The 25,873-nt window shown below is 44.3% G+C and overlaps 1 protein-coding gene across 4 annotated transcripts in view; it reads left to right on the top strand.

Annotated features, from left to right (window-relative positions):
* SMG1 (SMG1 phosphatidylinositol 3-kinase-related kinase) overlaps window positions 1-25,873 on the top strand; it is a 155,816-nt gene that overhangs the window by 2,921 nt on the left and 127,022 nt on the right. The window contains exon 1 of one of the 4 annotated variants that reach the window (XM_014544420.1): window positions 22,135-22,280. The exons of the other annotated variants lie outside the window; for them this stretch is intronic. Within the exon in view, the coding sequence (XP_014399906.1) occupies window positions 22,237-22,280 (44 nt within the window). The 5' untranslated portion in view covers window positions 22,135-22,236. Of the gene's footprint in view, window positions 1-22,134; window positions 22,281-25,873 lie in introns of those variants that run through there. 4 annotated transcript variants of the gene reach the window in all.

Raw genomic sequence — 25,873 nt, 5'->3', positions numbered from 1 at the left:
GGAATCCAGAGGTGTTAGTTAAAGGGTATATAGTTTCAGTTATGCAAGATTAATAAGTCCTAGAGATCTGCTGTATAGTGCATGTAGTGCCTAGTTAATGGTACTGTATTGTATTTTTAAAATTTTGTTCAGAGGGTAGATCTTAGGTTAAATATTCTTATCACAGCCCTGGCTGGTTTGGCTCAATGGATAGGGCATCGGCCTGTGGACCGAAGGGTCCCAGGTTTGATTCCGGTCAAGGGCATGTACCTTGGTTGTGGGCACATCCCCAGTGGGGAGTGTGCAGGAGGCAGCTGATTGATGTTTCTCTCTCATCAATGTTTCTAACTCTCTATCCCTCTCCCTTCCTCTCTATAAAAAAATCAATAAAATACATTTTAAAAAATATTCTTATCACATACATACAAAGAGGGAGGGAAAAAACTTTTAAGGTGATGGTTATGTTTACAGTACTATTTATGGTGACAATTTCACAGGTGTGTTTACCTTCAAACTCATCAAGATGTATACATTAAATATGTACATCTTTTTATATGTTAAAAAAAAAAGTCCATGTCAGCCCTAGTCAGTTTGGCTCAGTGGATAGAGCATTGGCCTGCGGACTGAAGTGTCCCGGGTTCGATTCCTGGAAAAGGCACATGCCTGGGTTGCGGGCTCCATCCCGAGCAGGCGCCATGTAGGAGGTAGCCGATCAGTGGTTCTCTCTCATCATTGATGTTTCTATCTCTCTTTCCCTCTTCCTTCCTCTCTGAAATCAATAAAAAATATATTTTTAAAAAGTCTATGTCATTCAGAAAGTAGATGACATGGACTTTTTTTTAGCATATAAAACGCTGTACATATTTAATGTATACATCTTGATGAGTTTGAAGGTGGTGGTTGCCTGGGGCTGGGTGGAAAAGAAATAGGGAATTATTATTGTACTAGGGGGCCAGTGCACGAATTCGTGCACCTTGAAAGGAACTGCGGGCTGCGAGGTTGCAGTCGGCACAGGGGCGAGTCTCGGCTCATCACCTGCACCCCCGCCCAGCCCCTCCTGCCGCGGCCCCTGGTTCCATCTACTGGCAGCCCTGCTCCCGCTGCCTCTCCCACGCACTGATGGTGCCGCCCCGCTCATACCCACTGATGGCATGGAGCAATTGGAGCCAGCGCCCACAGCAGGTGTGAGCAGTCGCCGCTGCCCTGATCACCCCTCAGGAGCAGGGGAAAGTGGAGAAGCCCTCAGGAGTGATCAGGGCCAGCAGCTGCTGCTTGCACTCGCTGATGGCACCGAGTGATCGGGACCGGCGCCGGGCACTGGCAGTGGGTGCGATAGGTGGCTTCGGCGCTGGCTGTGAGTGGGGCCGGTACCAGCAGTGGGTGTGAGTGGGGCTGGCGCCAGCAGCAGGTGTGAGTGCTGAGTGGGACCGTGGCACGCGGGAGCAAAGAATTTTTAGTAACCACCAGAGGTCACCCCAATGACAGTGACCGGTGCCCCGCCTTGGTCTGGCGCCCCTGCTCACCTGTTCCACCAGCCAGCCACGGCCAAGGCCCACTACTTTCCACACACGCCCCCTGGTGGTCATAGCACGTCACAGCGACCAGTTGTTCGATTGTTTGGTTGTTCTGCTGTTCGGTCTATTTGCATATTAGCCTTTTATTATATAGGATAATGGATAAAGGGTTTCAGTTCTGCAAGATGAAAAAGTCCTGGAGATGAGTGGTGGTGATGACTGGACAACAATGTGAATGTACTTGATACCACTGAACTGAATGAACACTTAGAGATGTTATGTATATCTTACATAATTAAAAAAAGTCAATGCCCCCGCCCCCCCCACCAAAAAAAGATAGAAAAAGATGAGAGGTCTGTTCTGAATAAAAAGAGACAACCATACATGCCAAACATGAGTTTTAATGGCATCCTGGTATGAGAAAATGAAGCAGTCATGAAAGGCATTCTGAAATGTGAATGTGGACTGGACATTAGGCAACAGTATAGAATCATTGTGAATTTCCTCAGGTGTGATAATGGACTTGAGATTGTGCAGGAGAGTGTCTTGAGTCCTACAAGATGCATGCTGAGTATCTAGGAATGAACTGTTCACAATGGCTCCAACTACTTTCAAATGGTTCAGAAAAATAAAATAAGTCAAATAAAGCAAAATCTATAGATATAAAACCCTAATATGCAAATAGATCAAATGGTGGAACAACCGAACAACCGGTTGCTATGACGTGCGCTGACCACCGGGGGGGGGCATGAAACATGGTGGGTATTGGCTACGCAGGATGGTGGAGCAGGTGAGCAGGGGCACCAGACCAAGGTGGGGCACCACCAGTCACTGTCATCAGGGCAAACCTCTGGTGGTTACTGAAAATTCTTTGCTCTCACATGCTGCGGTCCTGCCTGGCGCTCACACCCACTGCCAGCACAGGCCCCGCACGCACCCACAGCCTGTGCCAGAGTTGCCACTTGCACCCGCTGCCCTGGTCCCAATCGCTCAGCGCCATCAGTGGGTGCGAGCAGCAGCTGCTGGCCCCAATGGCCCCTGAGGGCATCTCCACCTCCCCCTGCTCCTGAGGGGCGATCGGGGCAGCAGCCACCACTCACACCTGCTGACAGCGCCAGCCCCATTTGCATCTGCCCCAATAGCTCCATGCTGTCAGCGGATGCGAGCAAGCGGGGCCTGCTCCATTAGCACTTGGGAGCGGTGGTGGCAGGAGCCGGGCTGCCAGGGGACCGGAGCCATGGAGGAAGGGGCCAGGCCGGGGCATGGAGGATGGGCCAAGACTGGCCCCTGTGCCCACCACAGCCTTGTGGCCCACAGTTCCTATCAAGGTGCACAAATTTGTGCACTGGGCCCCTAGTAAATAAATAATAGAAGGCAAAAACAGCAAAATGTTAAAAATTGTTGAATATACATGGAAAGTGTCCTGGTGTTCATTATATCATTTTTCCAGCCTTTAAGGATGTTTGAAAGTTTTCATAAATAAGATGATAGGATAGAATGATTTCTTTCTGTCATTTTCTTATGTAATTCATAATAGAAACAGAACTAAGTGCTGGGGACAGATATACAGGTGAATCACAGAGGATTTTTAGGGCAGTGAAGCTATTCTGTGTGATACTGAAATAGTGACTACATGGCATTATGCATTTGTCAAAACGCACAGATCTGTATACCACAAAGAGTGAACCCTAATATGTTATAAATTTTCAGTTAATAATAACATGTTGATATTGTATCATCAATTGTAACAAATTGGACCATGCCAATGCAAATTGTTAATAATAGGGGAAGTATATAGTGGAGGGAACATGTGGAAACTCCCTGTATTTTCTGCTCAATTTTTCTGTAAACCTATTTCTATAAAACAACTCTAACAGTCTATTAATTAAAAAAAAAAATTTTAAAAACCATAGTATAGTTAAGCTTGGAAAAATGGCAAAAACATCAAAAGGAAAAATAAAGGTTAAATAATAACCTGTCAAGTTAGTGGTCAGAAGTGTATGCACTGTATTACTATATAATTATAAAATATGGGCTACAATTTCAGCTTCAAACTTTATGGAAATTAGGCAAAGAGGAAACAAGATAAAAAAAAACAAAGTTACTCAATAGAGATTAAGATGTTTTTTTAAAAGGAAGGGAAGAAATATGAAAGAAGTTTTTCCCATGATCCCTAATTTTAAAAAGCTAATACAAGTTTATGTTGAGAACCAAGATGGCAGCATAGGTAAACACTGATACTTGCCACCTCTCACAACCACATCAAAATTACAACTAAAATGCGGGACAGTCATCATTCAGAACCATTGAAATCTGGTTGAATGGAAGTCCTACAACTAGAGAAGTAAGGCAGAAAGCACACTGAGACTAGTAGGAAGGGTATTGGGGAGGAAAGGGCTGGTCTGACATGCACCTGTAGTGTGTTTTTAATCAGGAGGGATACCTTAGCTGCAGAGGCCTCCTGTGAGGAGCAAGGGGCCCCGGCCCAGGGAAGAGAAACCCTCATAACTTCAGGCTGTAAAAACCAGCAGGGATTGTGGCTGAGTGACATGAAAGCTGCTGGAGTCCCAGGCAGTTCCTCTTGAAGCGCCAGAATGTGAACTTACATCAGGGGTGGGCAAACTTTTTGACTCGAGGGCCACAATGGGTTCTTAAACTGGACCGGAGGGCCGGAACAAAAGCATGGATGGAGTGTTTGTGTGAACTAATATAAATTCAAAGTAAACATCATTACATAAAAGGGTACGGTCTTTTCTTTTTTTAGTTTTATTCATTTCAAATGGGCCGGATCCAGCCCGCGGGCCGTAGTTTGCCCACGGCTGACTTACATGGTCCCCGCTCCTCTGAGCTCCAGCACTGGGGCAGCAGCTTGTGGGGATCCAGAACATATGGGGAGGAACTGGATTGTTTGACATCGGAGCAAGCACTCAGGGGCAGCTTTCTCCCAGACAGGGGTGCTCACAGGGGTCATTGTTCCTATGCTGAGACCTCCCCCTTCGCAGAGCTGACTGGCAGCCATATCTGAGTTTCCATCAGCCTGGCTCACACTGTTTGCTCTGCCCTAATGATTCCCTGAGACCCCACCACATCCAATTTGCAGCCCCACCCAAGCTGTTTGCAGCAGCTTTCCCATATGAATGGCCTCAGGTTTCAGACTTTCCTAAAATCTCTCAACCAAGCAGTAGCTGGCGTTAGTGTGCCCCATACCTATCAATAAGAGGCCCAAGACCCAGCACTAGCACCAGCCTGCCTTGCTTCACCACTTGACCTCACCTGCACATTTTCAAGCTCACTGTAAGTTGCAGCCATCTGCAGATCACTCTGTAGCTCCTGCCAGGTAGCCCCAGAGCCAGTGCACCTGGTATCCGCTTCAGACCATACCAGATTATGACTCTACACATCCACAAGCGTCACACTTACGGGGCAGAATCAGTGAGCACCAAAGCCCCACTGAAGCAAGTCCTTCTGCATAGGGGTAGCTCCTGCTCAGCAGCTCTTCCACTATAGTTGCAGCTGATCCTCACAGCCAATTGGCATGAAGGTCAATTCTTCCCAGTGACACCAACAGTAATCAAGGCTCAACTACAACAAGACCATGCACACAGCCCACACAGGGGCACACCTAGAGTGCCCAGCTCAGGTGACTGGGTAGGCTGAGCCACTGGGCCCTACAGGACACCTACTACACAAGGCCACTCTACCAATTCCAGGAGATATAGTGGCTCTACTCAATGCATAGAAACAAACACAAGGAAGCAGCCAAAATGTGGAGACAAAGAAAAATGTCACAAATGAAAGAAATGGGAGCAAGCGAACTACTAGATACAGAGTTCAAAACAATGGTTATAATGTTACTCAAGGATCTTAATAAGAACTTCAAGGGACTTAGTGACACTTTCAATGATGTTAGTGAGAATTTCAAGAACATCAAAGACATGAAAAAGGACCAATCATGAACTAAGCATACACTACTTAAATAAAGAACAAGGATTCAACAGTAAAGTATAGGATTCTGAGAATCAAATCAATGATTTGGAATATGAGAAAGCAAAAAACACTCAACCAGAAGAGCAAAAAGAAAAAGAATCCAAAAATATGTAGTGTAAGGAGCCTCTGGGACAACTTCAAATGGACTAACATTTGCATTATGGGGATGCAAGAAGGAGAAGAGAGAGATTAAGATATTGAAAACCTATTTGAAGAAATAATGACAGAAAACTTCCCCTACCTGGTGAAAGAAATAGACTTACAAGTGCAGGAAGCACAGAAAGTCCCAAACAACAGTAACCCAAAGAGGCTCACACCAAGGCACATCAAGATCAGGGGCCCAGACCACATGAATTAAAATGCCAAAGGTTAAAGACAAAGAGATAATCTTAAAAGCAGCAAGAGAAAAGCAATTACCTACAAGGGAGCACCCATATGACTGTCAGCTTATTTCTCAACAGAAACTTTGCAGGCCAGAAGGGAGTGGGAAGAAATATTCAAAGTGATGAACAGCAAAGTCCTACAACCAAGATTACTCTACCCAGCAAAGCTATAATTTAGAATTGAATGTCAGAAGAAGAGCTTCACAAACAAGAAGAAGCTAAAGGAGTTCAACACTACCAAACCAGTATTACATGAAATGTTGAAGGGTCTTCTTTAAGAAGAGGAAGAAGAAGAAAAAAGATTAAAAATATGAACAATAAAATGGCAATAAATACATATCTGTCAACAATTGAATCTAAAAGTCATAATAAATGAACAAGAAATCTAATAAACAAAATAAAACTGATGAATAAGATAGAACCAGAGGCATGGAAACATGGAACAGACTGATGCATCTCAGAGGGAAGCAGGGCTGGTGGGAAGAGATTAACCAAAGAATTTATATGCATAAATGCAATGCTTATGGACTCAGACAATAGGGTGGTGAAGGCCTGGGTGGGGCAGGAACCAGGTGGAGGGGAGAAATGGGGAGGAAAAAGGGGGACATCTGTAGTACTCGCAACAATAAACATTTAAAAATAAAATTAGCCCTAGCCAGTTTTGCTCAGTGAATAGAGCACTGGCCTGTGGACTGAAGGATCCCAGGTTCGATTCCAGTAAAGGGCACATGCCCGGGTTGCGGGCTCGATCCCCAGTGGGGGGGCGTGCAGGAGGCAGCCGGTCAATGATTCTCTCTCATCATTGATGTTTCTATCTCTCTCTCCCTCTCCTCTCCTCTCTGAAATCAATGAAAAATAAATGTTTCCTTTAAAAAGAATCTATGAAAATTAAATTAAAAAGGCAGAACTACCATAAACTACTAAAAAAGTTATGTAATTGTTCATATCCTCCATATTCCTAACATTTATTAAAAAACAAGTTTCATGGGTCAATTATTACAAATAAAATTGAGAACATAACAATAGGGGGTCAAGCCTCGACAGCAAAAGGCATGAAAGGAAGCTGAATAAAGTTTTCATTTCCTCATTGTCTCAGAATGATGACTTCATTGCTTTTATCCAACTATCACATATCAAACCCTTTCCCAATAGTTTGGGGAGGAGGGTTTCCCTGTTTCACTACTGGCCCTAAACTGTGCTGGGAAATCCTGCCCTGATGTAGCTTTTTTCTTTAGCAAATATTTATTTGCTCAACGAATATTGACATTTTTATTTCTGCCAAGTGCCAGGCATTGCGCTTGGTTCTGAGATGACAATGGTTAAAAACTAAAACTCCTGTCCTCCAGGAATTTACATGATGGGGGAAGGTAGGGGGCTAAACAACAAATCTCATCCTAGTGCCGTGGTCGGCAAACTGCGGCTCTCGAGCCACATGCGGCTCTTTGGCCCCTTGAGTGTGGCTCTTCCTAAGCCTTAGGAGTACCCTAATTAAGTTAATAACAATGTACCTACCTAGATAGTTTAAGTTTAAAAAATTTGGCTCTCAAAAGAAATTTCAGTCGTCGTACTGTTGATATTTGGCTCCGTTGACTAATGAGTTTGCCGACCACTGCCCTAGTGTAATGCGCCCACAGCATCAAGTAGCAGGAGGATATGTGGCAGCAGCCAGGAGGCTCCACTACCTAGGCAGTGACTCCGGAGGCTTGAAGAAGAGGAGCCACCTGCCAAGTAGGGAAGGGGAGGGAGGGAAGAAAGGAGGTGTGCCTGACAGAGAGAGGGCAGGGAGTGCCATCGAGTGCTCAAGGTTAGCATGTAGGCTGCACTCGAGTTAAAGCTGGAAAGGTGGGCCGGGACCAGGTCTGGGGTGCTCCAGAAAGCTTCTTAAATTTAGACTCTAACCTAATGGTGACCTGTTACAAAAGAGGCTGCTATGCAGGGAGGTCTCCTGGTCAGAAATGGGGTATTTAGGGACATGTCCCCTGGCTGCTTTGGCGGCCAGACTGAAGGCAGTTAGACCAGTTCTGGGTTGTTGCTACAATGAAGGCCTGACCTAGGAATGGAGCAGGATGAAAGGGCGGATTCACCGGGCGTTCTGGAATAGAACCAAAAGGACTGACTGATGGATTACAGGTTGGGGCAGATGAGAGGGAGTGTTGTAGGTGGTACCAGGTATCTGACGGGTGGGGTCAGACCAAACTTGGGTTCAGCAGCCTTGGTACTTGTGTTCTGGCTAGGAAAGAATTCAGAGCAAGACCCAAACTGTAAGAGAACATGTATTTGGTAAATTACAGAGGTGGAAAAAGTAATTCCTGGAAGAAATGGGCTTAGGAAACAAGTTATGGAGGTAAAGGAAGGGCCCTGGGGCTTGGGAAGCTAATGGTAACATGTGGAGTGAGGGTCGGGGGAGTATGAGGTCGGGGAGAGGAGAAAGGGAAAGGCAGAAGGCAGGGGGGTGGGGAGCAGGCGTGTTCCAGGGAGGGAGAGCACACTGGGTCCTCCATCCTAAGGATTTTAAGGGCGGAGATTTTAGGGGAGGTCCCAGGGGAAGATCTCAATAGAGTATTCAGCAGTTTTCCAGGTGTGTTTATTCACTGATTGATTGGCTGTGGCCAGGGCAGGAGGTCATTATTCAATGTCGCTGGTCCAGACTTCAGCCGTGGCTGGTTGCTTATCTGGGTCTGGAGCTGGAATACAACTGAGGCATAGATGTTATCTCTAGGGAGGAAAGGTCAGGGGTCCAAACCACGTGGCCAGCTATATGCTAGGGGAGGAAAGTCACCCTGGGGGCTCGGCCCCACCCTACAATTGATTGTCTATTGCTAGGCACCTGGGGCTTTCCACCCTGCTTACCTTCTGTACCTGGCCCATGGTCCTTGCTCTGCTCATGTCTGTCTAACTGCTTACAACAGGAGGAGGTAGGCTGACTCCCACCTTCCAGCTGGGGCACTCGGTGGGGATCCTGGGTGAGAAAACCAGGCAAAGAGCTGCAAGAGGAAGGGAGGAAGTGACCAGTAGGTCTGGGACATGTTGAGTTCCAGGTGTTGCCAGAACAAATAGGATTCTTCCACAGCATCGCAGGAAATGCATTTCGGGGATACACCCAGAGGAGGATTTGAGGCATAGTGGCAAGATTTATTGGAGCAAAAACAAGGAAAGGGCTTAGGCGATGTCTCATCCGTGACCAGGTGGCTCAGGTGTCTCCCTGCAGAAGTCCAGCCTCTGGGGCCGCAGGCCCGCACTTATCCCCACCAAGCCCAGGAGGAGGGGCAGGACCCAGAGCTACTGTGCCATCAGCCCAGCATCCGAGGCTCCAGTAGTCCAGCACCGTTTCTGTTCCCATGCAGCCTGCGATAGGCATCGAGCTTCAGCCTGAATGGCTGCTGAAGAGAGAGAGTTGGGCCTTTGTTAAGCTTTGATTATATTTTCTTGGTTTGGGCGAGAGTAAGCTTTCTTTCAGACTATCCAATCTCTTTCCTGGATCTTCCTGGGGCTAGGCTGGTGCCTCCCCCTATCCAATCCCTTTCCGAGGTTTTCTCCTCCCCTTTATGGTCACCATTTTTGCTCATAGTAAAAGGACCTCCCCCTGAGCCATCTAGGCTTCTACTGCGAGAGAGAGTTGGGCCTTTGTTAAGCTTTGATTATATTTTCTTGGTTTGGGCGAGAGTAAGCTTTCTTTCAGACTATCCAATCTCTTTCCTGGCTCTTCCTGGGGCTAGGCTGGTGCCTCCCCCTATTCAATCCCTTTCCTAGGTTTTCTCCTCCCCTTTGTGGTCACCATTTTTGCTCATAGTAAAAGGACCTCCCCCTGAGCCATCTAGGCTTCTACTGCGCATGCCTCAGCAGAGAAATTTTCCCCCTCGCTGTTTACCCTTCCTTCTCCTCCCCATTAATCTAGGGGAACTGGCCAGTTGTTCCCTGGGGTGATTGGAAAGCCGGTCTTTCCTGCCCACTTGGACGTTAATCCATTTGGCCAGGCGATTCTGGCTATTCCCTGGAGTTTCTGTGAAACTGTAGTTTCCTGACTTAATCAGGCTCAGCCAGTTTTCTCCCTTCTCTTTTGTTAATACCTAACTATCTAACTACCTACTGTAGCTCAGGGACCTGGGGGTGTCCAGGTAGAGATAGTGAGTTGGCCACTGTGTGGGCAGGTCTGGAGTTAGAGAGAGGATGGGGCTGTGATAAGACCAAAGAGTGTGCTGTGGGCTTGCGTGTCCTAGCAGGGGGCTGAGAAGACTGCGCTGGCCCCTCCTCAGCCGTGTGTGCTCACATCATCAACAGTGACTGTGCGGACACCCTCTGTGTGCAAGGCCTGCCCAGAGGATGGAGGTTGTAGAAACAGACAAAGACTATCCAAAGGAGAACAAATAGAAGCTATTGATTCAGAGGTTGCTATAGCAAGGACTCAGCCACCATCATTTGTGTTCTGGCAGAGACTCAAAAGCCGGCAGAAGAGTGGGAAAGTTTTATAATGGAAGAAAGGAAGGCTCCCCGTGTGCCCTGATTGAGGCTGTCGGCATGGGGTTTCTGCAGGCGCCTAACTAGAAGTGGGGCATCCCAGGTGACTTGTTAGGAGTGCACATTTGGCTTTCTCTGGTTGGTGCTAGGTTTCTGGCCATTTGGAGCTGATTGTTACAGGGGTTCCTAGGCTGGTTGTTAGAGATAGTGGTCTGCCTTCCTCTCAGTCTGGCTTGGAGATAGCAGCATGGCTCCCTGGGTTGGTTACTGTGGATAATGGGATGGTTTGCTGGGCTGGCTGATGTGGATTGTGGGTAAGAATTCTATTTTTATGTGTGGTCAGGCCATTGTCTAGTTGTGTATTCAGGCTCTCAAGGTGCAGCAGTGAACATACCAGATACAGTCCTGATCCTCATGGCGCTTGCATTCAAAGAGGTAAAAGACAGGCACTAAGCAAGCAAACAAGTGCGTTATCAAGACCCTTCCATCCAGGTCTCAGTCTTTTCCTGAACTACCAACCAGTTCATGTTTTTCGAAGAGACTTCGCACTGTCTGAAAGCCTCTCAATACTAGAGCTCTGACAGGTTTTCAAACAAAGTCATGCACCTGAATGTTCATCTCGGCACTATTCGCAATAGCCCCAAATGTCTATCAATGGGTGAATGAAAAAATAAAACATGGGCTATCCATACAATTAAATATTATTCAGCCACAACACAACATAGATGAACATTAAAAATATGATGCTTAGTGAAAGAAGCCAGGCGCGCAAGGCCCCATACTGTATGATTCCACTAAAATTAAATATTCAGAATAGGCAGACTCATAGAAAGAGAAAGCATATTAGCGGTTGCCAGGGACTCAAGAGAAAGGAAATAGAGAGTGACTACTTAATGGGTACCAGCTTTCTTTTTGGGGTGATGAAAAAAATCTGGAACTAGATAGTGATTATGGCTGTACAACATTGTGGATATACCTAGTGCCACACAATTGGACACTTTAAAATGGTCCATTATATGTTATGTGTATTTTAAGTGCATGATAAGTTCTGATGCTTTAATTAGATTAAAATACTTCTAGCCAAGTCTCTTATTTGGCCAACTTTGATTAATCAGAAGAAATGAAATTTTTTTTTTATTGATTTCAGAGAGAGGAAGGGAGTGAGAGACAGAAACATCAGTGATGAGCCCTAACCGGTTTGGCTCAGTGGATAGAGCGTCGGCCTGCGGACTCAAGGGTCCCAGGTTCGATTCCGGTCAAGGGCATGTACCTTGGTTGCTGGCACATCCCCAGTGGGGAGTGTGCAGGAGGCAGCTGATCGATGTTTCTCTCTCATCGATGTTTCTAACTCTCTATCCCTCTCCCTTCCTCTCTGTAAAAAATCAATAAAATATATTTTTTTAAAAAAAAGAAAGAAACATCAGTGATGAAAGAGAATCATCAATCAGCCACCTCCTGCACACCCCCTACTAGGGACCAAGCCTGCAACCCAGGCACGTGCCCTAACTGTGAATTAAACTGTGACCTCCTGGATCATGGGTTGACTGACGCTCAACTACTGAGCCACACTGGCTGGGAAAAAATTTATTTTTTAATGAGAATATCAGCTCCTGGATAATTAATAAACTTCAAATGTATAATATAAAGTGATATCATAGAAAAGACACCTTTCACTCAATTTGGACAGTTCGCTCTCCAATTGTTGATGCTAAAGACAATGATTAATGATGAGTAAAAAGCTGATTTTGTATTTGATAAGTATTACAGTTTTCACATTTAGAAGATATCTAATGTAGAATAATAATTCAACCTGAATTATTACAAAGAGATAGTTAAAGAGACCTGGTTCTTTTTATATTATTCACTGAAAACCAGTATCAATTTCAAAAAGAGTGATTTTTGGTCTCACTCTTCCATTGGGTACAATTTATTCTGCACTTTCTAGGCACTAAGCTGTGGGCCATACATAGTCACTTAATTTGCATCATCACAGTCCCCTGCATTTTTTAAAATATATTTTATTGATTTTTTACAGAGAGGAAGGAAGAGGGATAGAGAGTTAGAAACATCGATGAGAGAGAAACATCGATCAGCTGCCTCCTGCACACCCCCTACTGGGGATGTGCCAGCAACCAAGGTACATGCCCTTGACCGGAATCGAACCTGGGACCCTTGAGTTCGCAGGCTGACGCTCTATCCACTGAGCCAAACCGGTTAGGGCAGTCCCCTGCATTTTATAGAGAGGTGACATAATTTGCCCAAATGCTCTTAGATGGTTAATAATGGATCTGAGGTTCAAACCTTTCTTCAATTCTAAATCCTATTGTCTTAGTTGACAAACTTGTTCTGTAAAGGTCCAGTTAGCAAATATTTGAGGCTTTGCTGGCCATGCCTTCTCTGTTGCAACTACTCAACTTTGCCCTTGTAGTACGAAAGCACCACAGACAATTCATAAACAAGCAAGCATGGTCATGACCCCTGTTTCAATATGGGCACTGAAATCTATCTAATTTTTCAAGTGTCACAAAACATCATTCTTTCACTTTTTCTTCCAGCAATTTCAAAATGTAAAAACAGTTCCTTAGCTTGCAAGGCACACAAAAACAGGCAGCAAACCATATTTGGCCCAAGAGCTATCGTTTGCTGACCCCTGCTTTTGACCCTGTGAGGCCCCCAAATCCAGTGTCTTCAGTGGATAGGCAGATAATAAAATGAGTGAAATGGGTTGGGCAAACATTAGGGGTTAGTGGAGACTGTGGCTAATGGAAGAGCCTGTGGCTCCCTCAGGGAAGCGACTGCTCAGCTCTTAACTGTTGTTGCCACATGAGAATGTGGGCCCGGGATTGCCAATCCTACCAGGTCGTCAGAGAAGAGAAACTAGAAGTTCAGGTTTACATTTACAATCTCCCTGTTTCAATATTAGCTTTGGATTCAAATTTCTGGAAGAAAATACTGTCTATCAAAACAGTATTTATATCAGATGTGGCCCGTGGGTCTCCCTGCTTTGTAGCCTCTTCACTATGGTTGTATGGGTTCTCAACCCTGGCTACTTTGGGGGATCATTTTTGATGCTTAAGAAAAACACAAATATGTCTGGGCCTCACCCCTAGAAATCGGATTGAAATGACCTGCAGTGGAGCGACAGTATATTTTTAAAGCCCTTGCTGATTCTGAATCATAGCCACAACTGCCTCCTTCAGCTGGAGCTGTGCACATACAAACTGAAGGAGGGCAGATTTCCAGCTGCTCTGGGTCCAGAAGTCAACTCTTTCAACCTGTTCCTGTGCCTGCCCCAAAGCTTTTGCATATAAACACTGCCACAGAGGGCTGCAGTCTTTTACTCATTAATCCTACCTGTTAGATACAAACAACACCTCTTCTTGTCCAACTGAGAAGCAAACTCATAATGACCACTTGCCAGTGAGGTAGGAATGCACCCGGAACCTGGGGCAGATTTGGGAAATAGTCTGATGGCATTTTTTTCTGCCTAGTGCCCTGCCCTGTTCAGAATATGGGGGGGAGGGGGTCTTGAATCCTGATGGTACACTGAGGAGCCCCAATCGTAGATATAGACCATATCGCTGGTTTAGAGTCTTCAATAGCTTCCCCTGGCCTTCAAGTTGGCCTACGTGGTATGGTCCACTGCCATGGTCGGCAAACTGCGGCTCTCGAGCCACATGCGGCTCTTTGGCCCCTTGAGTGTGGCTCTTCCTAAGCCTTAGGAGTACCCTAATTAAGTTAATAACAATTACCTACCTATATAGATTAAGTTTAAAAAATTGGCTCTCAAAAGAAATTTCAATCGTTGTACTGTTGATATTTGGCTCTGTTGACTAATGAATTTGCCGACCACTGGTCCACTGTATCAGTCAGGGTTCAATGAAGAAACACTATGGTTTAGGGCAGTGGTTCTCAACCTTGGCTGCACATTAGAATCACCTGGGCTTCCAGGTGCTTCTAATGTGCAGACAAGGTTTAGAACCACTGGGTTAGGGGATGAGAGATTTATTCTAGGAATTAGATCTTGCAGAGCTGTAGGAAGAGCCAGAGAATGGACAGTCTGAGAGGGAAGCTGGAGGATCAAAGGAGGCACTAACCTGACCAACCAAGTATATTTGGCCACCAACATAACATTTGGCCAAGGAAAGGCTCTATGGTAAGCTGTGCCTTCATGTAGTCACTGCCACAAAGCATCTGGAGGTGGGACAGGGGCCACTGTTGGTCAACAGGGTCAGCAGTCAGGCAAAGAGCTGGACGCAGAGCAGAGGAGAGCAAGGACAGGTGGAACCTGCAGGTGCCTCTGCATCTGTCTATCTATGTCTGACCATGATGATCTTTGGTGATGGCTGCTGCTGCACTCGCCTTCCTGCTAATCTGACAGGGAAGAGGATTCTAGGAAACATTTCCAACTTAACCAAGCGCACTCCGTACAAACCACACCTCCCTGCCCTCCTCTCTCGCCTCTTCTAGCTGTCATCCTCTGTGATGGTTCGTTTCATGTCAACTTGGCTGGGCCACAAGATGCCCAGATACCTAGTTAAACACGCTTCTAGGTGTTTGAATCAGTAGACTGAGTAAAGTAGATCGCCCTCTCTAATGTGGGTGGGCCTCATCTATTCAGCTAAAGGCATGGGTAGAACAAAAGGAAAGGGGAGGGGAGAATTCTCACTTTCTGCCTGACTGCGGAGCTGGGATGCAGTCTTCTCTGGCCTTCAGGGAAGTTACACCGTTGGCTCCTCTGGTTCTCAGGCCTGCAGGCTTGAACTGGAATTACACCACCGGCTTTCCTGGGCTTCCAGCAGACTTGGAGACTCGGCCTTCATAATCACATGAGCCAATTCCTTAGAATGTCTTTCTCTCAAGAACTATGACTAATCCATCCTCTTTCCTCCAGGGTTCTTTCAGTTCCCAGAGGTTGCCAAGTTCTTTCCCACCCCAAGGACCTTTCACTTCTAGCTGAAATGTTCTTCCTCTCACCAACTCCTCACCCTCTAGGGCCCTGCTAAAGTCACTTTCCCTGGACTTCCAATATAAATGATCTCCTCTTATTTTTCTCTTACATGTACAACTAGGGGTTGTATCTCTACAACAAAGCAAGAAGTTTCAATATACAGCACGCAGTTGTATATTTGCTCGTATTCTCTCTTCTGCAGGCTCTGAAGCTCTTTGAGGACAGGGGTTATAGCTATTATGTTCACCATTGTAAACCCAGTGCCTACCATGTAGTTGGTTCCAAAATATGCCTATGAAATGAATGAACATAGTCATTTTCAAGGCCAATGTTTGGTTTATGTTTTTAATATGTTTTTATTGATTTTTAAAGAGAGGGGAAGGGAGAGGGATAGAGAGATAGAAACATCGTTGATAGAGAAACATCATCGATCAGCTGCCTCCTGCATGTCCCCCACTGGGGATCGAGCCTGCCACCGTGCATGTGCCCTGGCCGGGAATTGAACCAGTGATCTCTTGGTTCCTGGGTTGAAGCTCAACCATTGAGCCATGCCTGCCCAGTTCAAAGCCAATGTTTGATACAGTATGGGGGGGGAGGGGTTAGTCCCTCGCCTAATTCATGGCTTTATTTTGCTATATAATTTATGGTTTACGTGTAACAAAACAAAACAAAAAAATACTTACAGTCTCTGCCAGCAGCAAAAATTAGCCTTACCACCCACCAACCCTTCCTGGGCCCCCTAGGCCTGGGAACCCATTAAAAACAATTGCTAAAACTTTGTGGTGTCATTACATAACCACCTCTCAGCAGGAGGCTTAATGGCTACCATGTGAGGCCAGAAAATTTCTATGGCTTAATGGCCCACATACATTCCCGGCTCTTCATGCTTCTTCAATATCTGCATCATTTGCTCTGCGAGAATGTTTTATCTGAGTATTTTTCCAAAAAAATCCAGACAGTCATACTTCCCAGTGATAACAGAGCTTTCTACTGAATTCCTGATCTAATGAAGACAAAGAGGTTTGTCCCTGAGACACAGTAGGTGCTTAATAAATGACACTTTCCACATCTCTGGGCTTATTTTCTCCTAAGGATTAATCAAACTTGTAACAAACAGGAAATAAGTGCTAGAGATCTAATGCAACTGTAGTGAATATAGACATCAATATTGTATTATAATCATCAAACTTGTTAGAGACTAGATCTGAATTATTCCAGTCACTAAAAAGAAATGGTAATTATGTGACATGATAGAGGTGCTAATTATTACTACAGTGGCCATCATATTACAATATATAGATATACTAATTACCATGTTATAGACCTCAAATTTATACAGTGTTGTACATTAAATCATATTATTTTTTTAAATATATAACTTTTTTGATTTCAGAGAGGAAAGGAGAAGGAGAAAGAGATAGAAACATCAATGATGAGAGAGAATCATTTGTGCCTCCTACACATCCTCCCAATGGGGATTGAGCCTACAACCGGGGCATGTGCCCCTGACCAGAATCGAACCCGGGACCCTTCAGTCCGCAGGCCGATGCTCTATCCACTGAGCCAAACCGGCTAGGGCTACCTTTTTTTTTAAAGTGCAGTTTAACTTAGACCACTGATTATGAAAATATCCCTGAAAGAAAATAAATAGGTAAATAAAGAAATTTTCTTTGGGGAAGATAAAAATAGATGTCTAAAAAGATCTGCTGGGCCTCACCTGTGCTTCATCTTGAAGCTTAGTTGTAAATTTATCACATGCTCTTTGCTTATTTTTAATGTAAAACATGAATTAAAAGCTGGAGAAAAGATTACACCGATTCAGAAAATAACTCTTTGGAATAAAGAGCTCAGTGTTTCTTTTAGAGACAATTCTGATTCTTCCATCTGGCCTCTATGAGAGACTTCTTACTCCTTCTATCATATCTCAGTGTCCCTGTGGTTACAGTGAAGCCCTTCCACCCTTTGCCTCGGGACCAGGGTAGTAAACCGTCTCTGTGGATGGAATCATGGGCTTTTCATGAAGCAAGGGTGGATGGATGTTCTACCACCATCCAGACGTGGTAGGCGATCTCCAGCTTGCCCACTGCAGACATTCACCCTCCCATCAGCACCACTTCTCAGGGGACAAGGCCACCACCCTCTGTTGTAGAGGAGCTACAGCTGGCCTGAACTATGGCAAAGGGGGTTGTCCACATGGAGTGGACAGGTGCAGAGCTGGCAAGTCTTATGGCATAAAGCAGGGACCATCGGCTGGCTGTTGGTGGTGGGCAATCCTCTCCAGGTGGCAGGAGGGCAGCCAACATAGCTTCTTTGCACTGACAGTTCATGCTTACATGAAGATCAGTGCCTCCCCTTGGTGACAGCGGCGGTCTGCATGGTTTCTCTTCTTCACCAGCTTACTGACAGCGATTCTCCAAACATGATCCCTAGACCAGCAGCATCAGCACACCTGGTTGGAATGCAAATTCTCAGGCCATGCACAGACCAACTGAAACCCTGCCAGGTGGGGCACAGCAATCTGTGTGTGTTTTTTGTCTGTTTTTTAATATATTTTTATTGATTTCAGAGAGGAAGGGAGAGGGAGATAGAGATAGAAACATCAATGAGAGAGAATCATTGATTGGTTGCCTCCTCCACGCCCCCTACTGGGAATCAAGCCCGCAACCTGGGCATATGCCCTTGATTGGACGCCTCCTGCATGCCCCTTACTGGGGATCGAGCCCACAAACCTGGGCATATACCCTTGATTGGACTTGAACCCAGGACCCTTCAGTCTGCAGGCCGACGCTCTATCCACTGAGCCAAACTGGCTAGGGCGTAACCTGTGAGTTTTAACAGACCAGGCCGACGCTCTATCCACTGAGCAAACTGGCTAGGGCGTAATCTGTGAGTTTTAACAGACTGTGCAGGTGACTCCAATGTACACTACAGTTTGAGAACTACTGCTCTAAACAACTTTTTAAAAAATATTCACCTAAAGACATGCTTAGAAAGAGGAGAGGGGGGAAGGAAGAGAGAGAGAGAGGGAGAGAGAGAGAAGGAGAGAGATTAGTTGCTTACCACATGCACCCAAATGGGGGATTGAAAGGCAACTTAGCTAAGTGCCCTGACCGGGAATCAAACTGGCAACCTTTCGGTGCACAGGACAATGCTCAGTCAACTGAGCCACTGCTGCTCTAGTGCTTCTCAAATTGTGTTTATTACTGGCATTTCCTGGGAAGCTTTGAAAAATCCCAATGCCCGGGCTTCACCCACACTTGTTAAATCAGAGTCTGGCAGTGACTCCCAAGTATCAGTAGTTCTTAAAGATCCCCTAGGTCAGCGGTTCTCAACCTGTGGGTCACGACCCCTTTGGGGGTCGAACGACCCTTTCACAGGGGTCGCCTAAGACCATCGGAAAACACATATATAATTACATATTGTTTTTGTGATTAATCACTATGCTTTAATTATGTTCAATTTGTAACAATGAAAATACATCCTGCATATCAGATATTTACATTACGATTCATAACAGTAGCAAAATTACAGTTATGAAGTAGCAACGAAAATAATTTTATGGTTGGGGGTCACCACAACATGAGGAACTGTATTAAAGGGTCACGGCATTAGGAAGGTTGAGAACCACTGCCCTAGGTGATTCAGAGGGGCAGGCACATTTGAGAACCAGTGCTTTGCTCTGGGGCCTGGCTACTCAACAGTGTGGTCTCTGGATCTGCAGCATCAGCATCCTCTGGGGGCTTGTTAGAAATGCAGAATCTCAGGTCCCAGCTCAGACCTGCTGAATCAATCTGCACTTGAGCAAGATCCCCAGGGACTCGTAAGCACAGTAAAATGTGACCAGCACTGGCCTGGGTACAAAAAAAACGCAATCTGAAGCATGTGTTTGAAACGTTCTGTCTTAGAGATCAATGATTTACTGAATCGGGTCCAGAGGTTGCTGCTTTTGTTTTCCCGGTTTTCTGGTGATTCTCCCCCTCTTTCTATCAATGGAGGCTCTGGCTGGGGGAGGGGAGAATGATGAGAAAGAGGAATTAAGTTCAGTGAGCAAGTCTCAGGGGAGGGAGGTACAGATGAGTAAGGGAGGAGGAAACACTTTCATTCCCATTTGGATATATTCTGGACAATTCTGTTCACCGTGTTAATTACCACATTGTCTAATAGCTTCTCCCAGGAGGCCTCCTTATAAACCAGCTGTTTCTTATTCTCTGTCTGCTCCACCCTCCCATTTCTTCTTTCATTCATTTCTCATCAGATCACTGCCTGGTGATTTAGAAAGTGAAACCAAGGCCATCTCAGAATTGGAATATATATTAACTTGTACTTACTATTTTCTTAAGGAAGTGAAAAGAGCCTCAGATTAGAATAGGCCAACTTTGTGGCGAAAGAAAATGGAATCTTTATTGCCTTGGGATTTGTTTAACTGACAAGATCTTTTTTCTTAAAATACCCATCCCCATAGTGTGTCTTTTTCCTCATACTGAGAATGAGATGTGGCTGCACACTCATCTCTGTACCTGTGTGTTTATGTGTAGTCTTGTCAAATAGGACTTTCCAGATGCCTGTGCAGGGGTGTGTGGAAAGGGCCACCGCTGGGAGTGAGAACACCTGGGTCCCGTGTGGCACGTCACCTTGCTATGCTGGGCCTCAATTTTCTCACTTCTATAATAAGGGAGTTTGACAGTTGAGGTTGCAAATTCAAATGCCTATAGGAGCCAGGGAGGAAACATAAAAGGACTAAGGGCAGCCCCTATTCTGCTCTCCTCTCCCTGTTAACCTTGGGAATGTGGGTCCAGTGTTGCCAGATGTCAAGAGAAGCAAAAAAAAAAATCTGGATTTTTGTTTGTAATTTCACAATTTTTGAATGTTGAAAAGTAATACAACTTTTTGTTGTTGTATTTTTTTTGTTGTTGCAGAATTTGGAAACCACACAAAACACTCCTGAGGCCATAGTTCACCTGGGGCCAGCCAGGTAATGACCCCTAGACTAAGTGATGTCCCAGGACTCTTTTAGAATTTGAATTCTACCCCTTTAATGAATCTGTTGCTTTTTGTGTAGTCATCTCTGTGCCTCCAGTTTATTCTTTCAGTAAATATTTGAGTGCTCATTATAAGCCAGAAACCGTAGTTGGTTAAAAAAAAAAGAACGAAACAGCCTGGCCCGTGTTGCTCAGTGGTTGAGTGTCAACCTATGAACCAGGAGGTAACGGTTCTTCGGTTCCCGGTCAGGGTTCAGTCCCCAGTGAGGAGCGTGCGGGAGGCAGCCGATCGGTGATTCTCTCTCATCATTGATGTTTCTATCTCTCTCTTCCTCTCCCTTCCTCTTTAAAAGAAAATAAAACTATTTTCTTTTAAAGAATGAGATGGAGTTTCTACTCTTAGGTGAGCAAAGAGCTAAGTGAGATGCCCCAATAAATAATAAGGCTTCCTGAAAAAAATTGGACTTGTAGAAAAGCCTAAGGAAAGGCAGATCAGATTCTTTACCGAGACACATAAAGAATTTGTGATTTTTGGTAGTTTCATCTGTGAAATAGGAAGAATAATACCTCCCATCAAGCCTATGTGAAGATTAGAATTCTATCTATAAAGTACCAGGCATATAGTAAGTGCTCAATAAATAATGGTACCTAGCACTATTACTTTTATTATTATATTATAAACTCTTTGGAGTTAGGGGTTGGGTCTGATTACAATCGTGCAGTGGCAATGTGTAACTTGTAAGCAGCAAGCAGGTTGTGGTCTCAAAGTGTATGCCTCAGAGTTTGTTTCCCATGGAGACGGCATCTGTTGGTTACTTCCCCAAGGCAAATCTGGAAAAGCCTATGTAAACTATAGGATGGTCTAAATGTTGCACAATTGCAATTTTTTAAAAATAAAAAAAGCAGCACGGATGGGGAGGCAAGTACAACTGAAGAACTCTTTCGGGTTCCTTTTTTTTTTTTTTTTTTTCAAATGATGTTACAAAGCTTTTTGCTTGTTATGAGTTTTTTTTTTTTTTTTTTTGACAAATGATGTTACAAAGCTTTTTGCTTGTTATGAGTGGTGCTTGACATTCCAAGACAGGTTTATTTAGAAGACCAAGATCAAGAGTTGCATACTTGATGATCCTGAAGGGGGGTTCTGGGGAAGTTCAAGGGCCTTTAGGATGGATGATTTTAGGGTTTTTAATTTGTCTAATTGCACTGAAAAAGGTATTCCTTTTCCTTGAGCCAATTATCTCTGACATTGTTTTCATACTTATCTTTCAAGTACCATCTTTAGGTTGATGACTCTCAAGTTTACACCTTTAGGCCACATTTTTTATATTCAGCTCTCAGCTTGGCGTCTCTACTCAGAGATCTCATCCATGTCTTGGACTTAACATGGTCAAAACAGAACTCTTGACCCAAATTTGACTCCTTTCAAGCCTTTCCTAGATCAGTAAAGGACACTGCCATACACTGGTTGCTCAGGTCAAACCCTGGGAAATAGTCTTATTTTTTTCTTATTCCCATCATACCCCACATCTAATGCCTCAAGTAGCCCTGTGTACTTAGGCACCAATATTCCACGGCATTATATGCAAAATGTGATCACTTCTCACCATGTGCATACTCTCTCTGGCAGAGACTTCTAGTCCTCCCTCTTTCCCTCAAAAATAAAAAAATGGAACCTCTTATTTTTAGCTGAGTGCAAAATAGGCCAATGCCCCTTAAACTGTTTATGGATACATGGCTAAGTTCTGGCCAATGCAATATAAACAGAAATATAATATGGCAGCTTCTAAGAACCATCCTTAAAAGATAATTGGCATATACCCTTTGCCTCCCCCCCTACCTTCTATTCATTCTGCCGGCTGGAATGTGATGTGATGGCTGGAGCTGGAGCAGCCATCTAAGATCATGAGGTAACCTTGGAAATGGAGGCTGTGCACAGCAGAGCAACAAAATAGGAGGAGCCTGGATCTCTGAGGACTTCATAGAGCAGAATGGCCATAGCCGACCTGGATTACTTGCTTCTGGACTTCTATTTGTGAGAGAAAGAAATTTTTATCTTATTTAAGCCACTGTTATTTTGGATCCTGTTACCAACTAAATTCCAAATAATAGACTATTCTAGCTAAAGCAGCCCTCTTTCTTTCTTTTTTAAAAAAACATATTTTTATTGATTTCAGAGAGGAAGGGAGAGGGAGAGAAAGATAGAAACATCAATGATGAGAGGGAATCATTGATTGGCTGCCTCCTGCACGCCCCCTACTGGGGATCAAGCCCACAACTTGGTAGGTTCCCCTCACCAGAATCAAACCCAAGACCCTTCAGTCTGCAGGCCAACTCTCTATCCACTGAGCCAAACCAGCTAGGGCAAGCATCCCTCTTTCTTCAAAGCACTTAGTACCTGAAATTACCCTATATATTTACTTATGCTTTTATGTATGTTTTTATTATGTGTCTTCCCCCCTTTGGAATGTAAACTCCTTGAGGCCAGGGATTATCTGATGTTCACTGCTGTACTCCTATTCCCCGGAGGTGTGCATGGCACATAATAAGTGCTTAATAAATATTTTTGAAATGAAATTGATGAATGAACACTTGTTATGTGCCAGGGAGGGAAGATAGATGATTAATACATGTTTCCTGAGAAGCTTACTGTCTAGTGGAAACTGACTCTCTAGGTAAAATAGCAGTCATCCTCATTGAATTCATCTAGAACAGTGGTTCTCAGCCAGGGGCAGAGTTGCTCCCCCAAGAGGCATTTGTCAATATCTAGACATATTTTTAAAGTATATTTTTTATTGATTTCAGAGAGGAAGGGAGAGTCAGAGAGAGGTAGAAATATCAATGATGAGAAATGATGGGAGAGAATCATTGATTGGCTGCCTCTTGCACGCCCCCTTACTGGGGATTGAGCCTGCAACCTGGGCATGTGCCCTGACTGGGAATCAAACCATGACCTCCTGGTTCATAGGTTGATGCTCAACCACTGAGCCCCACTGGCCGGTCTAGAAACATTTTTGACTATTGCAATCTGGGGGATGCTACTGGTGTCCAGTGAGTAGAGGCCAGGAATGCTACAAAACACCTGCAAGGCACAAGACAGCCCCCACAGCAGAGAATTACTCAGGCCCAAATGCCACAGTGTGGAGGTTGAGAAATCCTGACCTAGTGAAGGTCAGTGCCAGTTAGCTTTGCCAGGGAGAAAGCTGCTTGGCCTATATGAGAGTAAACGTCATGGAGTATGGGGACACGTGCTGTGTGGCCTCTACGATGGCATCAGCAAGAATATGGCATTAAGTCCCAAGTGGAGGTCTGCTGAGTTGTCCAAATTCTACTAAGCTTCCCATTGAGAGGCCAACCCCAGCCATTAACCTTACGTGGCACAGGGCCCATGCTTTGAGGACAACGTGAAAAATTATGTCCAGAACTCTAGGAACCAAGCTAGAGAAGCTCTTTGAGTGGTATCATCATTAATATAAAGAGCCCCCACGTGAACTTTCACTTTGCCTGGTTTCCTCGGGAAGGCTGAGAGCGCTCCGAGGCTGCACTGCTCTCTGCTGTAATAAATCTCTTCTCTATATTTACAGCCCTCCTGCAAAATGTAATTTTCTCTTGCAAGTAAACAAGTGATAGATGAGGGCAGTCTAGGGACAGGAGATTGTGGAGGTGAGCCACTTCATGTTTTAACTTCTTTTTTAGCCTTCCAATATCTTAGACACTGATACGCTTGGTGACTTTGGGCAGGATGCTTAATCTCCTCGAGCCTCAGTTTCCTCATCAGCAAACTCAGGGAGTTGGATCAGGCCGTGGCTGAGTTGCCTTTCACTCTAAATAATTAGAATGATTCATCGCTCACGGTTACCGAGGTGAGCCACTTCATGTTTTAACTTCTTTTTTAGCCTTCCAATATCTTAGACACTGATACGCTTGGTGACTTTGGGCAGGATGCTTAATCTCCTCGAGCCTCAGTTTCCTCATCAGCAAACTCAGGGAGTTGGATCAGGCCGTGGCTGAGTTGCCTTTCACTCTAAATAATTAGAATGATTCATCGCTCACGGGTTACCATCAATCAGATAATTGATGGCAATAAATGCCTGGGTTTGAAGAAATAAATTTGAAAATAAAGGAAAGACTACAATGATTCCTAGCATCAATGTCCCCCCCCTCCCCATTTTAAAAAATAAAACAAGCATTAATCTTTGGAACAGTATTTACTAAGATATGTTTCTTAGAAGATAGCTCCTTAAGATATGGAAATGGGACTCCATGTTGAAAAAATTGGGGAGCACACTAGATCCCTTTCTTAGAGAGTAATAATAAATCATTTTAACTTTTTATAAACCTGATGTTTCTCATTTATTTGAATAGAGAATCCATTTTTTATTGAATAATTATTAATATCCTACAGAACCAGTGTTCCTTGAAACTCACTCTTGGAGACCCTGTCTTGATATATATAATGACATTACTCTTTAGGAACATGGAATTACCCACATCCCTGATATCAGGCAATGATAACATACTTGGACACATTATTGATAAAATCTACGTATCAGCCTTATTTTGTTGTTACATAGCCTGTGATGCAGAGAGAAAAATTTAAACTTGTGCCTCTCTGCTAAATTTACTCTGTCAATCCTACCCACTAAGTGACTCTATTAAAAGGATGGCAAATAGGTTTGTTTTTTGTCTCATGGCAACTTTGATCAATGGGTAGTAGCTGCCTGGAGCTCTGTATTGAAATTGATAATAAGACCTTCAATGGGCTTGGAGGAAAAATATGCTGTGATCGATTCCTAAGTTCTGTCATGGGCATAGTGTTGTGATTGATTATTGATATCAGTTGTGGTGGTAGACTAGCCAGAATGTATAGGATGCTTATTGTGTGTTTCCTCACCCCAAATCAGAGACTTCTTACAAACTACCCACATTGGTTTGCTTGGGGAATTAAGAACTAGTAATACATGTAAGTGCCTTAAATGAGTGGTTAAGTTAATCCTATAGGGTTAGAAAAGGGGGAGTTTAGGTATGAAGGTAAAGATAAACTTTATGGAAGAGTTGACTTGGGCCTTGAAGGGTAGGAAGGTTAGGTCTTGTAAGGAGACCCTGGTTCATAATTGTCAGCAGAGACTGTGAATGAGCTGCCAGTGCCTCAGGAACAGCTTGTAGCTCTGGAGCTGCCCAGACACAATGTAGGCATCACGCACACAAAGAGAAACAGGTGACATTGATTTTAATAATATATTTTATTTAACTCAATATATCCAAATATTATCACCTCATATAATCAGTATAAAATTTGTCAATTTTATCTTTACACTCTATGTTTGGTAATAAGTCTGACAGTTGGTGTATATTTTATTACAGCATATCTTGATGGGAACCAGCCACACTTTAGGTGCTCAGTAGCCACAGTGGCTAGTAGCTACCATATGGGATAATGTCAGTCTAAACTGCAACTCTTGTTCATAAAGTTTAAATACAGTTAATGAGGTTTTCAGCAGTTTTTCCAAACTCTATTCTGTGAACAAACTTGTACTAGCAATAATTTTTAATCTAAAAATTATTTCTATAAATAACATGTAAGAAAAAATATTAATTCATTATTTAAAAATAATTTTAAAATATTGT

Source organism: Myotis brandtii, unplaced genomic scaffold (assembly GCF_000412655.1).
Source record: "Myotis brandtii unplaced genomic scaffold, ASM41265v1 scaffold363, whole genome shotgun sequence".
Classification (NCBI taxonomy): Eukaryota; Metazoa; Chordata; class Mammalia; order Chiroptera; family Vespertilionidae; genus Myotis; species Myotis brandtii.
This window is presented reverse-complemented; position numbering and strand designations above follow the sequence as displayed.